At 40.6% G+C, this 19534-nt stretch overlaps 1 protein-coding gene across 1 annotated transcript in view; it reads right to left on the reverse strand.

Moving 5' to 3' along the window:
* Positions 1 to 19534, reverse strand: part of kiaa0825 (KIAA0825 ortholog) — a 403994-nt gene that overhangs the window by 285389 nt on the left and 99071 nt on the right. The window contains exons 12-14 of the mRNA XM_043709384.1: positions 16028 to 16147; positions 11531 to 11596; positions 339 to 490 (exon numbers count right to left, since the gene is read on the reverse strand). Of these exons, the coding sequence (XP_043565319.1) occupies positions 339 to 490; positions 11531 to 11596; positions 16028 to 16147 (338 nt within the window). The remainder of the gene's footprint in view (positions 1 to 338; positions 491 to 11530; positions 11597 to 16027; positions 16148 to 19534) is intronic.

Genomic DNA, 19534 nt, shown 5'->3' on the forward strand with positions numbered 1-19534 from the left:
CATCCTTGTACTTTCTCTGATTGGCTGGTGTTTTGGAGATGAGATGCTAATGATATTTCACAGTTAACTAACTTGGCTAGGCACACGACAGAGTTCAGTAGGTTGCTGGCCTAGTAATTTTGCCCTTACAGCAAGGACTGAATTGAAATAAAATGCAGTCAAGTTTCTCTCACACCTACCTATGAACCTCCAACTTTCCATTCCCAGCTTTTGGATATGTGCCTGCGTTGGTTTTATTAAACGTTACTTATCATACATATCCTTTGCCAATTGTTTTTGTTTTAAAACATACATTTAATAGCATCTTTGAATGTTAGTTTATAAAATGTCACACTTACATGCATTATTCAGAAGAATTCGAGGTATGAGGCAGTCCTCAAGCATAAGAATTTGTAGAAGTAGGTTCCAGTTACAGTTGGGTTGTGACAACAACAATATAAGGTATTGTTCGACTGCAATTTTATCCCATAGCGAAGAACTGAAACACAGACTAATATTATAGTTCAATTTTTTTTTATAGAAATGAGCAATGTAAAATGAAATTAAATAACAATTCTTTCAACTATTTCTCAAATAGTATTCTTTTGGAATATCACAGCTAATTCTTTTGAAGGTAATGTGAAATGATTTATGACTGAAGTTCCAAATTTGTGTAACACTAGGTATATAAGAAAGACAGAAAAACAACATATTGAGTGAGATGAAAAGAATAAGTGTAGGCGTATTCCTTTTGAAGTTTTCAATAGCTACTGACAAGTTGTTTAAATGATTGAAGCTTATTATGCAATACAGTAAGAATTTACACATGTACAGAGCTGATTTTGAATCAAAAGCAACACTGTTCTAGAGTATGAACAGAAATGCATTAAACAAAAGATTATAAATAATTGTGTGGGAAACTGAATAGGATTAAGAGGAGAGAACAGTATTAAAAAGAGACTGCAGACGAAACATTGAAATTGACCTTGCTTGAAGACCACATTTATTTTTGCACTGTGGAAAATGGGAAAAAAAATGCTATTTTAAATCAAGCAAATTGTAGGAAGTGTTGTAATTTTTGAAATGAGTTATTGGAACTCATTGAGAGTTCTATCTACAATGTTGCCTTCCTCAAGCAGTGGGGAGGATGCGAGACATAGAACATAGAACATAGAACATAGAAGAATACAGCGCAGTACAGGCCCTTGGGCCCTCGATGTTGCGCCGATCCAAGCCCCCATCTAACGAACTTGAGCTATAGCTTTCCCAATCAATATCAGACATATTCGCCCTGTTTGTGTGTATGCATATGTTCAGGTCAGTTTTCTCAGAGACTGTCCTTTGGTTTTATAATCAACCAGTTGTGCAGGTTCAAGAAAGCTCCAACACAGTAACAACTTCTTGACCTGTGGACAATAGAAGAGAAACATCTAGACTGCAAAGGAGAAAGCATCTTAATTTTTCTCTCTTTCCTGTGTGAAGAAACAACAAAAAATCTCCTGGTAGCTGATCTCACTCACCATTGCCCTGCAATGTGCCCTTTGTGAATTTTTCTTGTTGAAAGCAAGATAAGCCATTTTTAAAGCCAAATCATCAACTAGTGAATAAAAGTCTATGAATTGACATAATCTGCAACATGCGTCCTCAAAGAATCAGAAGAAACTGAATGAAAATATCTAATTGATGTCAGTGACCTAAATTGGTGTTGGAATTGAGCTTCCAATTTTCTCTCCTTCTCTACTCATAAGACTTGTGTCTTGTCTTGTCTCTTTATGTACCTATGCGTGTATGGGAATTATACAAAGGGGTAGAGTTTAAGTTATAGACAAAAGTGGCAGATGGATTTCAATGTAAGTGTGAGCTTATCCATTTTGGACAGAAAAAGGATACAGCTCGGTATTTTCAGGATGATATAGAGTTAAATACAGTGGATGTCCAAAGAGATTTGGAGATTCAGGTACAAGAGAGAGAGAAAGATTAATGTAAAATGCCACAAATAGGTAAGAAAATTATCATGGCAGCTGTTGGAACGCTGGCCTTTATACCTTGAGGAATGGAATATAAGGATGCAGGAGTTATGCTGGTATTATACAAAACCCTGGTTAGACCCCACTTGGCACACTGTGAGCAGATTTGGGCACTACACCTGAGGAAGGATATATTAGTCTTGAGGGAGTACAATGTAGGTTTACAAGAATAATACCTGGACTTCAGGCATTAAGTTATGAGGAAAGATTATATACGTTAGGTCTGTTTTCTCTTAAATTTACAAGATTAAGGGAAGATCTGACTAAAATCTTCCAAGGCGATAAATGGAAAAGACATGATAATTAAAGGTAAGCTATTCTATTGATTGGAAATTCAAGAAGTAGGAAGCACACTCTAAAAATAAGCACCAGACTGTTCGGGAGAGATGTTAGGAAGCACTTTTACAAAATGGTGGTTGATGCTGTTAATCAGTTGTTAATTTTACATCTGAGACAAAAGTTAAAGCTGCCATAGTCTTATCAGACCATACAACTTGTTTCCCATTAGAGTGAAAGATGATTAAGTGGCAGTTTAAGGGGTACCAGGCCTGAGTCAAAGGGAGAGGTGGAGAAAGAGAGTCCTTCATTTAAATTCAGCTGATGCAGAAATTGAACCCACGCTGTTGTCATCACTCTGCATTGCAAACCAGCCTTCTAGCCAACTCAGCTAAACAACCCCAAAAACTGAGGTTGGTAATTTTTTGTTAACCAAAAGTATTAAGAGGTATGGAGTTCAGTTACAAATCAGCCATGATCTCACTGTAATCAAACAGGAACCAGGACAGTTTGGTATTGAGTGAAGCTGCTGTTTCTTTCAGCCTGCCTTCAATGGTTGGACTGTTCTTTCTGCGAGACCATTGGACGATGGATGGCGTGGAGCTATCCAAACATGCCAAATGCCACCCGATATTAGGAAATATTCGAAATCTCTGCTGGTAAATGACTAATAGTTTCGGGAGACCATGCATTGCGACTGATCCTTGCAGCTTTTCAATTTTCATCCCTTAGCTCTATGCATGTCCAATCACTCTGAGTGAGCATCCACAATGACCAAGAGATCATAAAGGACCAGCATGGTGGATATGTAACTGAGTCCAGGGTTTACCCAGCTATTCCCATGCATGTGGGGGAGCTGCTGGCAGTAATTATTGTCCTTGTTGGTATTCTGGGCACTTCCCCCCAATGCGCTATGTCAGCATCCAATCCTGGCCACTAGACTTACTTCTCATTTCTCACATACTTCTTCATTTTGGAAACCTCTGGATGACCCTGTTGGAGTTCAGCCAGTAGCTGGAACAATCACTCTTGCTCCTGAACCTTGCTTGGGACAATCACTCTTGCTCCCCATAGTAATACGTAATCCACTACAGTGATTGGATCTCGCTGGGTCCAAAAAGGATTCAATTCTGGTTGTGGTGACTCCTTTGTTTCCCCCATCACCACCAGCTGTTTTTAGATTTGCCAGGATAGGATCTTTTTGTGTCCACATTTGGATATTGTCAGTAGTGACTGAAAGGATGTCCGAAAGTTTAAAACTAGAATGGACTCTTCCAGGGAAGGCACCACCAGTGGTGTATCTGCCAGTGGGAAGCAGCTCAAGGCATCTGCATTTGCGACTTGGCCTCCCGAATGGCGTTCCAGTTTGTAATTGTACGCACTGAGAATAAGCCTTATCTTCTTTAAGTAACACCAACCAGGGTTTGTGGTCTGTTACTATTATAAATTTACATCCGTAACAGTATTGGTAGAATTTGCTCACACCAAGGATGACTACCAAAGCTTCCTTCTTTTTCTGAGCTGATGTGCATTTGGGATCAGCCAAATCCAGGAAGCATATTGGGCATTCCTCTCAGTTGGACCATCAGTGAGCCAACACAATCACAATACAGTATGGGGAGGCATTGCATTCAGACCCACATCTTGCTTGGGATCATAGTGTGCCAACACCTTAGGTGACAATAGCTGCTTTGTCACTTCCGTAAAGGCTACTTCTTGGTTATATAACTATTTCTAAGCCTGACCCTTTTTCAATAGCAGGTGTAAGAGTTCCAAGATGGAGGCCAGGTTACGTATGAGATTTCCGAAATAGTTCACCAAGCCAAGGAAAGACCAAAATCCAGTATAGACGTGGGAGCCAGGGTACCTTTAAACGTCTTCACTCTATCTTCAATTGGGTGTAACTGAGTCCTGTTAAGTCCGTCACCATGTGGGCCGCATCGGGTGCATGGAACAAAAACTTCTCCCTTCTAAGACTTATGCCCGCTTAGGAAAAACATTTAAGCACTATATCTCTTTATTGCTCTTCCTGGTTATTAGCATGTCATCCAGAAAATGGCAACCTGGGGTAGTCCTTGTAAAATATTCTCCATCATCCGCTGGAAAAGGGCGCAGGTTGATGATACCCCAAATGGCAGTCTCATATATTGGTACAAACACTTATGCGTATTAATTGTGGTATACTTCTGGAACTCAGATAGTCACAGGTTCAGGTATGTATGGCTCATGTCCAGCTTCATGAAGGACAGCACCCCGCCAGTTTTGCGTATAAGTCCTCTATGCAAGGGATTGGGTATTTATCCAACTGGGAGAAGTGGTTTACCATTTCCTTTAAATCCCTAAAAATGCAAACCAACCCATCAGACTTCACAATCGGTACGATTTCCCTTTCTGGAAACTGTAAAGGTTTTATGATGCCTTCGCCTTTCAGCCTCCTGATTTCTGCCTCTATTTTTGCATGTGAGGCAAATGGCAGCCTTGTAGAGTTACGGAATCGTTTCCTGGTCAACAGGTAAGGTGGCCTTAACCCCTGTGGTAATCCCTAGACCCGGTATGGTGAGTGGGAAGAGGCTACATCAAACCTCAATGGTTTAAATGACTTAACTGCACGTAATAAATCTCCAACTCAGCCTCTTATCCACTCCCACAACAAAACTAAAATATAACCTCAAACTGTGTCTTTGTCTTCATAATTCATGGCACGTAGGATTTCAACTTAAGACTATATATTGTTCTTTCACTTTGAAACCAGACTCTCAAACAATGATGTTATGAAACGTCATCATATTTTAGAATCCCTAGCTTCTGATCTGCTCTTGCAGGCAGAGGTGGCGGATCCAGTTCAGTTTCTGGCCAGTGGCAAGCCCCATGATATTGGTGGCAGGCAATTTAATGATGGTAATGCCACTGAACATCTAGGGGAAACGTGTAGGTTCTGGAGATCGTCATTGTCTGGCACTGTTCCTAACTGTCTATATATATATGCATACTGGTTAGTTCAGAATCTGAAAAATCACAAATGATATTGAACACTGTGTCATCATCAGCAGTCATTTTTTTTTCTGTCTCACTATGAAAGGGAGGTCATTGTTGAAGCAGCTAAACTGGGTGGGCCAAGGATACGATACTAAGCAACTCCTGCAGTACTATCCTGGAACTGAAATGTGTAACCAGGATGCTTCATACTTAATATTGCTTGGAGGGCTTAAATTTTGAATAATTGTGAAAAAATATAGTTATTTTCAGTCTGTGGAAATGTCTGGAATGGTTTCTATAAAATAGGCTGTTGCAAGGTCAATGCAGATATCAGAGATTTTCTTTTAACATATGAACATAAAAATAAGTAGTAGGAGTAGGCAATTCTGCCCCATTATTCGATGTAATCATGATTGATCTCATCTGAGCCTCAACTCTACTTTCCTGCCTGTTACCCATAAATCTTCAACTCGTTACTAATTAAAATTTGTCAATCTCCTTGTTAAATTTAATCAATGTCTCAGCATCCACCACACTTTGGGATACTAAATGGCACAGATTCATGACCCATCGAGACAAGTAATTTCTTTTCAACTGTTTTAGATCTGCTATTCTTTATCCTAAAACTATAACTTCTTGTACTAGATTGCCTTTATACTTACCCCAACCCTATGTGATCTTACCTTGTGTATTATCCTTTTGTGTGGCACCTAATCAAATGCATTCTGAAAGTTCAGATATATTAATTCATAAGATCCCCATTATCCACTTGGCTTGTTGTGTCATACAATCATAGAGATGTACAGCATGGAAACAGACCCTTCGGTCCAACACGTCCATGCTAACCAGATATTCCAACCCAATCTAGTTCCACCTGCCAGCACTTGGCCCATATCCCTCCAAACCCTTCCTATTCATATACCCATCCAAATGCCTCTTAAATATTGCAATTGTACTAGCGTCCACCACTTCCTCTGGCAGCTCATTCCAAGCACTTACCACCCTCTGCATGAAAATGTTGCCCCTTAGGTCTCTTTTATATATTTCCCCTCTCACCCTAAACCTATGCCCTCTAGTTCTGGACTCCCCCACCCCAGGGAAAAGACTTTGTCTGTTTATCCTATCCATGCCCCCCCATAATTTTGTAAACCTTTATAAGTTCACCCATCAGCCTCCGATGCTCCAGGACAAACAGCCCCAGCCTGTTCAGCCTCTCCCTGTAGCTTCAATCCTCCAATCCTGGCAACATCCTTGTAAATCTTTTCTAAACCCTTTCAATATTCACATCTTTCCGATAGAAAGAAGATCAGAATTGCAAACAATATTCCAACAGTGGCCTAACCAATGTCCTGTACAGCTGCAACATGACCTCCCAACTCCTATGCTCAATACTCTGACCAATAAAGGAAAGCATACCAAATGCCTTCTTCATCATCATATTCTACCTGCAATTCCACTTTCAACCAGCTATGAACCTGAACTCCAAGATCTCTTTGTTCAGCAACACTCCCTAGGACCATACCATGTATAAGTGTATTAGTGAACAAGTGTATAAGTCCTGCTAAGATTTGATTTCCCAAAATGCAGCACCTCGCATTTATCTGAATTAAACTCCATCTGCCACTTCTCAGCCCATTGGCCCATCTGATTAAGATCCCATAGTAATCTGAGGAAACCTTCTTCGCAGTCCAATCATATATATAAATGACAAAAAGTAGTTGAGCCAGCACCGATGCTTGTGGCACTCCACTGGTCACAGGCCTCTAATCTGAAAAACAATCCTCCACAACCACCCTCAGTCTTCTACCTTCAAGCCGGTTCTGTATCCAAATGCTACTTCTCCCTGTATTCCATGAGATCTAACCTTGTAAACCAGTCTCTCACGGGGAACGCCTTACTGAAGTCCATATAGATCACATCGACTACTCTGCCCTCTTCAATCCTCTTTGTTACTTCTTCAAAAACTCAATGAAGTTTGTGAGACATGATTTCCCATGCACAAAGCCATGTTGACTATCCCTAATCAGTCCTTGCCTTTCCAAATACATGTACATCCTGTCCCTCAGCATTCCCTCCAACAACTTGCCCACCACCAACGCCAGGCTCACTGGTCTATAGCTCCCTGGCTTGTCCTTACCACCTTTCTTAAGCAGTGACACTACGTTAGCCAACCTCCAGTCTTCCAGCACCTCACCTGTGACTATCGATGATACAAATATTTCAGTAAGAAGCCGAGCAATCACTTCCCTTGCTTCCCTCAGAATTCTCAGGTACACCTAAACAAGTCCTGGGGATTTATCCACTTTTATGATTTCAATACATCCAGCACTTCCTCCTCTGTAATATGGACATTTTTCAAGATGTCACCATCTATTTCCCTACATTTGATATCTTCCATGTCCTTCTCCACAGTAAACACTGATGCAAAATACTCATTTAGTATCTCTCCCATTTTCTGTGGTTCCACACAAAAGCCACCTTTGTTGATCTGTGAGGGGCCCTATGCTCTCCATAGTTACCCTTTTGTCATTAATGTATTTATAAAAACCCTTTGGATTCTCCTTAACTGTATGTGCTAAAGCTATCTCATGTCCCCTTTTTGCCCTCCTGATTTCCCCCTTAATTATACGCCTGCTGCCCTTACACTCTTCTAAGGATTCACTTGATCTATCCTGTCTATTCCTGACACATGCTTCCTTCTTTTTCATAACCAAATCCTCAATTTCTTTCGTCATCCAGCATTCCCTATACCGACCAGCCTTTCCTTTCACCCCAACAGGAATATACTTTCTCTGGATTCTCATTAGCTCATTTCTGAAAGCTTTCCAATTTCCAGCCGTCCCTTTACCAGTGAATATTTGCCCCGAATCAGCTTTCGAAAGTTCTTGCCTAACACTGTCAAAATTGGCCTTTCTCCAATTTAGAACTTAACTTTTAAATCGGATCTATCCTTTTCCATCCTTTTAAAACTAATAGAATTATGGTCACTGGCCCCAAAGTGCTCCCCCACTGACACCTCAGTCACCTGCCCTGCCTTATTTCCTAAGATTAGGTCAAGTTTTGCACCTTCTCTATTAGGTACATTCATGTGCTGAATCAGAAAATGTTCTTGTATACACTTAACAAATTCCTCTCCATCTAAATCCTTAACACTACGGCAGTCTACATTTGGAATGTTAAAATGCCCTACTATAACCACCCTATTATTCTTACAGATAACTGAGATCTCCTTACAAATTTGTTCCATGTCTTTGAAGAAATCCAGCAAATTAGACAAACATGATTTATGTTTCATAAAACCATACTGACTCTGATGCATTGTGATTTGACTTCCCAAATGTCCTGTTATTACTTTCTTAATAAAAGATTCTAACAATTTCCCATTGACAAACGTTAAACTAAAATGTCTGCAGTTTCCAACTTACTGCCTCCCTCTCATTTTGAATATGGACATCAAATTAGCAATTTTCAAATCCACAGGAACTTTGGAATATTAAACCAATAGATCCACGATCTATGCTGCCACTTCCCATGGGCGTACGCCATCAGGCTCTGGGACCTGACTGCTTTCAATCCTAATAGTTTTCTCAGAAATGTTTCCTTAATGATGGCAATTTCTTTAAGTTCCTCCCCTTCTATAACCTCTGCATTATCTTTTCCTATTGGGATGTGTGACAATGCTGCTTCTTTAACAAGGCTTTGTCCTTGTTTTTCTCAGGAGGTCGTAAAAACACAGGTTCCAAAATGTCTGGCTTGGATGGGTTTTAGGGCCAGTTTAATTATGGCTTACAAATACTGCCTCAGGCAAAAGGCTTTCAAGTTTTAAAAATCATGTATAATGAAAGGGGAGTGGCCAGTTCTCCCAGCTCAGCTTTCTCTGGTTTGATTTGGTTTTGGCAGGCAGTCAGTGTTATGACGTTGCTGGACCCAAGAGAAGCTGGTACATGCTGACCCTGCCTTTCTCTGACTTCTCTCCTGTAAGACTCTGTGTTTGATTTTATCTTTTTGTGCAAAGGGGTGTTTATGGGGATTGTTGCAAGTATTTGGAACAGCATCATTAAGTTGAGATAATCTGTTGGGTTCTCGGATAAATTAAGTTATTCGGTATTGTGTTTTGTTTGTGTTTCATTCAGTAATCTTATAAATAAAGTAATATCCACATTATACCTGGTTAAAACAACTAGTAAAGTTAGGATCTTGAAATGTTTTGAGGGGGTCTGGCCTGGTCTGTAATAGATGACACAGATGTTAATCCATCATTTTTGCTCCCCACTATTAACTCCCCAGTCTCAACCTCTAAATTCACTTAGCTACTCGCTTCCATTTTATTTGCCTAAAGAAGCTTTTGCTATCGATTTTTATATTTTGTGCTAATTTTCTTTCATAATTTACCTTTGCTCCTTTTATTACATTTATAGCAACCCTTAAAAGTTTCCCAATCTTTCAGCATGCCACTGGCCTTTGCAATACGGTAAGCTTTAGGTTTTATCTTTATGTTAACTTTAACATCTTTGCTTCGCCTTGGAATATTTTCCCCTTTACACATTTTCTTCAAGTCTTCTTTGAAATCACATTACTGAGGATAAATGGTTGCTCTGTTGTCGATTGCTGCTCTGACTGTTTGAAACACAATTGACTTAAAGACTTTCTGGCTTTTATCTGGCTTTCAGATTGCAAGGGTTGCCCACCTGATCTATAACATCACAAGTTGTAGGTTAAGAAATGGGCCATTCAGCCACAGCATCAGCTCCACCATTTAATAAAATCATGGCTGCTATGGTAATCCTCAACTTTCCTGCCTTTTTTCTCTAATCCTGAATCCCTCACTGATTAAAAATCTGTCTAGTTCAGCCTTAAAAATATTTAATGATCTAGCCTCCGTGGTAAAGTACTCCACAGCTTCTGAAAAAAGAAATTCCTGATCTCTGGCTTAAATGTGCAACCTCCCACTTTCTGAAAAGAAAGTCCTCTTATGTTCGAGATAAAATCTACTCTTTTGAAAGAATAGTTGGAGGAATTTATCAATATTGTGATACCTGAATAAGGTGTGATTGAAAGACTCCTGAGTCAACCATTTAAATTAAAGATTTCACCATAAATTCAGAACATTAGAGTGGTAGATATTGGAATATTCTATCCTTTACCTTTTTATCTCCAAGAATAACCCATTAGCAAAAGTTATTTTTTCAGAAAGCCAATCTCTTCAGAGAATTTAGTTTCTTTTCTTTTTCCCTGAAGATTGCATGTGTGTCAATCTGTGTTTCTTGTTTGAGCGTATATAGAGGGACAATCATTTATATTTCTAGATTATAAACTGTGCATATGAACTAAATATTACAATTTATTGGATACATTTTATTTTGACAATGAATAAATAGTCGTGTGAAGAAGTGTTGTTGGTAGCCCGTTTATTTTTAAAGCCCAATATAAACAAATAATTTAACTGGCTACCTCATGAACTGGAAACAATATTTTTATTTTATGTTTTGACCTATGGAGTAGTAGGACTTGAGCAACAGTACAAACCTCCAGCCTCAACTGTAACAGATGACTGATCTCCAAAAAAACACATTTGTCTTCCTTCGTGTATAATATGATTTGAACCAGTGGAGAGATTTCCCAGGATTCACATCAACTTCAATTTTGCTTGGATGGTAACTGTAGGCCATGGCTGGAATGACATCAGGAGCTGAGTGACTCTGACAGAACCCAAATGAGCATCAGTGAGCAGGTTGTTGCAAAGTGCTACTTGACAGCACTGTTGATGACCCATTCCATCATTTAGCTAATGATCAAGTGTAGATTGATGGGTTAAATAGCCATGTTGGTTTTATCCTGTTATTTGTGGACAGAACATACCTGAGTGGTTCCATACATTGCCGCGTAGGATGTCATTATTTTAGATTTACTGGAACACTTTGGCAAGTGCACAGTTAATTCAAGAAGCACAATCTTCAGTACCATCTTCAGAAGGTTATCAGAGTCCATAGCCTTTGCAATTTATCATGTCTTCACATATTTCTTGATAATATCATGGAGTGAATGGGATGTGTCGAACATTGGTACAAATGATGCTGGGGACATCAGGAGAAGGTCAAGATAGATCATCCACTCGGGACGTCTGGCTGAGGTTGGTTACAAATGCTTCATTCTTCTCTCTTACACCAACATGGTGGGCTCCCACATCACTGTGGACTGAATTGAATTGAATTAGCTTTGTGGTCACATGTACTCACATGAGTCCAGTGAAAAGTTTACAAGATGCCACTTACAGCGCCATCTTAGGTAGCAAATACTTATGTACAGATTCTTGAGGAAAATATCTTTGGAAAAATCTTCTAAAAATAAAGAAATAAAAAGTCCACATTACAGTAATGGTAATAAATTAGAAAAGTAAAGAAATTAAAAGTTCAGAATAACAGTTCATAATGTAATCAAGGGAAAAAAAAGAAAAACCAGAAAAAAAAAGAATTTAAGACGAAGTCCACTTTGTCCATTTTGCAATTCTGGGCTCAAGGACCCTGTGGATTTTGTGGAACTTTCTCTTCTGTTAGTTGTTTATTTGCTCACTACCATTCATTGCTGGATGTGGTAGGTCTGAAGAGCTTAAATCTGATTTGTTGGCTGTGAGATCACTTAGTTTTGTGTATGTTGCTTCCACTCTTTGGCTGTAGCTTCAACAGGTGAACATCACATTTTAAAGTATGCTATTCTACACCCTTCACTGAATCAGGATTGCACTGAATCAGGATTGTTTCCTTGATAGTAATGGTAAAGTGGAAAACATGTCAGGCCACAAGGTTGAAGATTGTGGCTGAATACAATTCTGCTGTTGCTAATGCTTGATAAAAGCCCAGTTTTGAGTTGCTGAATCTTTTCAATCCTCATATTTAGCATGGTTGGAATATAATAAATGAGGGTATCCTTAATGTGAAGAGGAGACTTTGTTGTCAACAGAAACATGTGGTGCTCACTTTCATTAAGAGTACCATGGGCAGATGCATCTACAAAAGGACAAAGTCAAAACCTTTTTAGTCTTGTTGGTTTGCTCTCCACCTGCTCAGATCCAATCTGGCCTTTAGGACTTGACCAACTTGTCAGTAATGGTGCCAGCAAATCATCTTAGTGATGGATATTGAAGTCCCATAGCCAGTTTATACTCTATGTCTTTGCTGCCCTCAATGATTCTTCTAATTAGTATTCAATGGAGAGAAGTACTGATTCCTCAGCCAAGTTGCACAAAGAGGGTGTAAGTGATTTTTAGTTTGAGGTTTCCTGGCCAGTGTTTGTCTTGATGACATGAGACTTCATGAGATCGAGAGAAAATTTTGAGGACTTACAGGGCAACTCCATCCAATTATAAACACTTGGCCATCACCTCCAACAGGAACGTGCTATGGTACTACTGACCATAAGATGTCGGACCAGAATAGGTCATTCAACCCATCAAATGTGTTCCACCATTAATGAGATCAAGGCTGATAAGATAATCTTCAACCCCACTTTCTGACCTTTTACCCATAATCATTGATCCACTTACTAACTAAAAACATCTATCTCAGCCTTGAATGTTCTTAATGAGACTGCCTCATCAGTTCTCTGTGATAAATAATTCCACAGATTCGCCATCCCTGGAGAGGTGAAACTGCTCCTCATCTCTGCCTTTTACAGATTATTGCTTTTGCTATTTGTATTGTGATGACTCTGGCATGTGAGAGTCTGACCGTCTCCATGGTCTGGTTGGCAAATACCATGAAGAATCAGGTAAAAACAATGACTGCAGATGCTGGAAACCAGATTCTGGATCAGTGGTGCTGGAAGAGCACAGCAATTCAGGCAGCATCCTGAATTGCTGTGCTCTTCCAGCACCACTGATCCAGAACCATGAAGAATCAGGTCCAGCATACTGACATATGCACAAACCTGCACTCCATTGTTCGAGCCACTGATGCCTAGCACCAACTGCAAGGCAAAAGGGGTTGAACTATCATTACCTCACTTTTGTACCTCTTTTTCTCAATGAGTCAAATTGGTGTCATTAAGCAGCCAGCCAAGGATGAAGCATATACAGGTCCCCAGAAGTCACTTCTCAAGACATTCAAGAGTTAGCCAGGCCATCCAATTCTACCCTGCCTGCCAACGGCAATCCTCTGGGAGTTCAAGCTAACAACAGAACACACTTTTCATGATTGGTTCTCTAGCCACAAATATCCCCAGAGTTGCCTGACTAAAAGTCCAAGGTCAACAAACTCCGAAGTAGGGCAGGTGCCCCTTTAACTGGGTGTGAACTGAGACATTGTGGGATGGAAAGGAAAAAGACTTGCTGGGGTGGGGTGAGCAGGCGGCACAGGTGAAACTTCATTGTAGATATGTCATCACATTTGGAAATGGATGTCCACTTTTCATCATTAGCTATTTAAGCAAATGTCATTTTGACTGCAACTACAAGAACTAAGGTAGAGGGGCTAGTCACCATTAGAGTCACACACTGTTTTACAATCGGAAGTGAAATCAGCACCATCTGCATCTTGTGCAAGTTTTTGGACCTTGGAAGATGATTGCTAATTTTGTAACCAGGGTGAGTCTTTCCAGGCCATAAAACATTGCTTTTGCATTACAGTTATGAGTGGAATTGCCAATTATTTTGTAAGTACATCCCCTGTTTTGAGATTCTGTTACTAGTGTAAAACCATTTTTAACATCGACACTGTCACGCCCAGTCAGAATTTCAAGGAGATCACTCCTCATCCTTCTAACCTCCAGTGAATAAAGGCCTAACCTCTTTAGCTGTTCTTGGTAAGTTAACACCTTCATCCTAGGAATCAGCCTTGTGAATCGCTTTTCAACTGCCTCCAGTGCCAGTGTATCCTTTCTTAAATACAGGACCAAAATTGTACACAGTACTTCAGGTGCAGTCTCATCAAAACCCTACATAGTTATAACAAGATATCATTATTTTTAAATCTCAACCTCAATGCTCAAAGTTGAATTTGTTTTTTTAATCACTTGCTTCATGTGCATGCTAACATTTTGTGTTTCATGCACAAGAATATTCAGTTCCCTTTGTGTTGCACTTTCTTCGAATCTCTCTCCATTTAAATAATATTTTGCTCTTTGATTCTTCTCACCAAACTGCATGACCTAACACTTTCTTACATTAAACTGCATCTGCCAAATTTTTGCCAACTCATATATCCCTTTGCAGTTTCCATATGACTTCATCACAATATCCTCTTCCACATATTTTTGCAGCATTAGCAGATCTGGATAATTGTCCTCTTCTCCAATCATATGGACTGTAAATAATTAAGGCCATGACCCATTCAATGGTCAGTTGTGATAAAGACCACCTGACCCTGGCTGCCCAAAACAACCAACCAAACCTATTCAAGCCTTTGGATTGATAGCAGATGCTGCCCTTCATTTACTGTGCTGGGACACCCTGACTGAATCCTGTCTCCTTTGATTAAAAACTACTCTCCTTAGGCCTGGAGACAAGGTAATTTTTTTGATACATATGCAGTGTGTTTTCTGTGTACCCTGCAGGTACATTGTGCATGCATTAGTTTGACATTCCATACAGAAACATATCCATCCCCTTAACTGATGACTGTTGGCAACCACGAACAGCTGTCTGGCTTTGTCTCTGCTAGACAGAAGTACTCTGTGCTTTGAAGTTCTGATTGAGGTAGCAAAATGTAAAACGCATCATGTTGCAAACACCAGAGTAGGGACAATATAAGTGAGCACTAAAAGGGCAAACGTAAGGAGCCATGAGATGCATTCTGGTCCAATCCATGAGCTGGGTGCCTGTCCTTGCATGTGAAGTGCCCTGACAGCATAGGAAGAGTAATGCAGTATTAAAATGAAGAACTGTATTCTAACTGGATTGGAGATGGGATATAAGGGGGCTATCAAATTGATATTAACTAATGTGTCAAGATTAGAGTGGTGCTGGAAAAGCAGGTCATGCAGCATCCAAGGAGCAGGAAAATCAATATTTCAGGCAAAAGCCCTTCATCAGAAATGACTTTTGCCCAAAACGTCGATTTTTCTGCTCCTCCGATGCAACCTGACCTGCTGTGCTTTTCCGGCACCACTCTAATCTTGACTCTGATCTCCAGCACTCACTTTTGACTAATTGACTGATGTGTGACTGACGTGTATGAGACTCAGTGATTGCGGGGAAGGGAAGAGGTGGGGAGGTATCTGGCAGATGGAAGAATGATAAACTGCTTGCCAATAAGGTAAAACTTTGCAATAATTGGATGCTAATACATCCAAATAGACCTCTCACCACTCACTAGCAAGATTCTCCTCTCACCGTCTAACACTTGGTTGGAGAATCAAGCATTTTTCTCTCAACTTGAGAATCTAATTTCTGCTGATCTCATTCTATTTTCCCAACTTACTCACAAATGCCCACATTGTTCAGGAGCTGGGAAGATTCCACCATGTTTACCATTATTGAACCCAACTTTCAATTTCAGAATATTTTATGAATAATTGAACTTAATATGACAAGCTGCCATATTGGGATGTGAATCTATGCTCCCAGGACGTTAGCACCGGCCTCTAGAGTACTAGTGACTTAACCATAACACACCATCAATTACAACAAAATCAGGGCATGTTGAACTTTTTATTCAATAATATACTTTGTAAAGCTGTGAAATAAAACGTGGAATAAAAATTTATAGCATAAGAATCACATTAAAATAGTAAATCATATAACCCTATCAAAATATATGTGGAAATTTCATATTTACCCATGCAATGCTTTTGAAAAACAGGAAGGTTGAATCCAATGTAACCATCCCAGTAATGTATTGTCCACTGGTTCCAAGTGCAGTACAGAAATATATTCAGAGAAACCATTGCAGAATATTCTGACAAAATCAAAGTTGAAAATGCTAGTTAAGACATTGATTCAGTAAAAACAACAACTCCATTAACATGACTATATAAAGCAAAAGAATTGGAGTGAATGAGTTGGCTAAAATATCAGAAAACTAATTTGTTTGTGACATTATGAGGGCTAAATAAAAACCCTCATTTTAGCTAATATTAAGCATTTAATAGTCAGGTTTATTGGTCTTGACTGGGTTACATGGTACAGAAATAATGATAGGAAAGCTCAGTTTGGCAGATTAGAATCTACAAATGGAAGTTTCCCAATTTAGTACCTGACAAACGGTGGTACCAGTGGCAGATTAGCAACACGTTGACAGCTGGAGCAGGTTGACCAAGGCTTTTTAGTGCATGCACCCCTCTAGATTCCTCAGCTAATCAGGCATGTCAACAAAATCATCCATTGGGTCTTTCATGGAAGGGATTTTTAATTAGAAGGACCACGACATAAGGCACAAGGACCATTCTAATGGCTCACCATTGCAATGAACCTGCATAAAGTATTGGTTCAGTTTCAACAGTAACCTTGTGCCCACAGTTGAGCCTCAGATTAGGAAGGCTGTGAAGGTTTCAGAAAAGGGACAGAACATACTTACATGAAATGTTCCAGAGATAAGGGACAGACTAGAATGAATGGACAGATTGGAGAAGCTGGGATTAGAGAAGCTTTGTTAATATTATTCAAAATATGAGGGATCGAGATAGCATATGTGAAGAGGAATTGTTCTCATTGACAAAGTGGTCAAGAATCACACGTTTAAAGTGATCATCAAAAGAACCAGTAATGACATGGGAAAAGATCATGAAACAAATGGCTAGCATCTGAAATACATTATCTGAGACTGTGGTGGATTCAGTTGTGGTTTTCAAAAAGAACTGGAAAAGAATCCAAAGGGAAACAATTTGCAGGGCTATGGGAAAAGGACAGAATACGGAACTAGATGAATTTCTCTTGCAAAGAGTCATTGCAGACATGTTGGGTTGAATGGCCTCATTAAGTGCTATGAATATTCTGTAATTCCAAAGGACTTCAGGAGGATGAGTGGCATACTGCATTTCTGGTACTGAACTTTGTATTCTTATTTTCACACCATTCATCTCCACAATATTTTTCAGGAAAACACATTTTGCTGCTGCATAGTTCCTTGAAAGTAGAGCCCCAGGTAGATAGGATAGTGAAGAGGCATTTGGTATACTTTCGTTTATTGGTCAGAGCACTGAGTATAGGAGCTCGGAGGCCATGTTGCGGCTGTACAGGGCATTGGTTAGGTAAATGGAATATTTTGGAATATTGCGTGCAATTCTGGTCTCCTTCCTATCGGAAGGATGTTGTGAAACTTGAAATGATTCAGAAAAGATTTACAAGGATATTACCAGTGTTGGAGAATTTGAGCGAAAGGGAGAGGCTGAGTCGGCTGGGGCTTTTTCCCTGGAGCATTGGAGGCTGATGGGTGACCTTCTTAAGGTTTATAAAATCATGAGGGGCATGGATAGGATAAATAGAAAAGGTCTTTTTCCTGAGGTGGAGGAATCCAGAACTAAAAAATGTGTTGCTGGAAAAGCACAGCTTATGCCCGAAACGTCGATTCTCCTGCTCCTTTGATGCTGCCTGACCTGCTGCGCTTTTCCAGCAATACATTTTTCAGCTCTGATCTCCAGCATCTGCAGTCCTCACTTTCTCCTAGGAATCCAGAACTAAACAGCATAAGTTTAGGGTGAGAGGGGAAAGATGTAAAAAGGACCTATGGGGCAACTTTTTCATGCAGACGTGTGCATGTATGGAATGAGCTGCGAGAGGAAGTGGTGGAGGCTGGTACAATACAGCATTTAAAAGGCATCTGGATGGGTATATGAATAGGAAGGGTTTAGAGGGATATGGGCCAAGTGCTGGCATATGGGACTAGATTAGGTTTGGATATCTGGTCGGCATGGATGAGTTGGACCAAAGGATTTGTTTCCATGCTGTACATCTTTATGACTGTATGCTGCACTCATTCCTTTCTCTGCAGGCACCTCACAACCCCACTTGCACAATAACATTCACACTCACTCAAATCCTGTTATCTTCTCACACCCATGCGTTACATTCTCATTTCACTAATTCTGTTCACAACTCCTCTCTACTTGAGCCATTAGAAACACACACTTTTCTACTTTTGCTCCTTGCCGGAGAATACGGCACACAATTGTGTGTGTGTGCGCCTTACAGACACAGAATTCAGAAGGTTAAGGGGTGAGGCAGAAATCCACCAGTGACAGACATTTTACAAGTCACTAGCTCCAGGAAGTGCATTTGTAAGAATTCTATTTCTATTGTAGCAGCAGCCATTATGCAATCAACTTGTGACAAAATGTAGTTTATTTTTCAAAACTGTTCTCAAGTCAAATTTAGGTAGCATCCGAGGAGCAGGAGAATCAATGTTTTGGCGAAAAGCCCTTCATCAGGATTGAGGCTTATGAGACAAGGAAGTGGAGAAATAAATGGGAGGGGGGGGGGGGTTGGGCTGGGGGAAAGTAGCTGAGAGTGCGATAGGTAAATGGAGGGGAAGGTAATAGTGATAGGTTGGAGTGGACAGTGACACAGTGGAAAGGAAGATGGACAGTTCAAGAGGGCAGTGCCGAGTTGGGAGGTTGGATCTGGGATAACGTGAGAGATGGGGAAATGAGGAAACTGGTGAAATCCAGATTGATAACGTGGGGTTGGAGGGTCCCAAGGCGGAAGATGAGGCGTTCTTCCTCCAGGCATCGGGTGGTTAGGGCATGGTGAGGAAGGAGGCCCAGAACCTGCATGTCCTTGGTGGAGTGGGAGGGGGAGTGAACGGACCCGGCCACCAGAGATATATTTCCCTCCACACCCCTATCTGCTTTCCATAAAGACCATTCCCTCTGTGACTCACTTGTGAGGTACATGCCTCCGCCGTCCGCGCCCTCCACCCACCCTACCAACCCACCCTCCCCTCCTGGCACCTTCCCCTGCCACCACAGGAATTGCAAAACCTGCACCCGCACCTACCCCCTCACCTCCGTCCAAGGCCCCAAAGGAGCCTTCCACATCTATCAGAGTTTGACCTGCACTTCCACACATCATTTACTGTATCCGTTGCTCCTGATGCAGTCTCCTCGACATTGGGGAGACAGGACACCTACTTGCAGAACGCTTCACAGAACATCTCTGGGACACCTGCACCAACCAACCCCACCACCCGTGACCGAACACTTCAACTCTCCCTCCCACTCCGCCAAGGACATGCAGGTCCTGGGCCTCCTCCATCGCCACACCCTAACCACCCGACGCCTGGAGGAAGAACGCTTCATGTTCCGCCTTGGAACGCTCCAACCACATGGCATCAATATAGATTTCACCA

This window comes from Chiloscyllium plagiosum, chromosome 2 (assembly GCF_004010195.1).
Source record: "Chiloscyllium plagiosum isolate BGI_BamShark_2017 chromosome 2, ASM401019v2, whole genome shotgun sequence".
NCBI lineage: Eukaryota > Metazoa > Chordata > Chondrichthyes > Orectolobiformes > Hemiscylliidae > Chiloscyllium > Chiloscyllium plagiosum.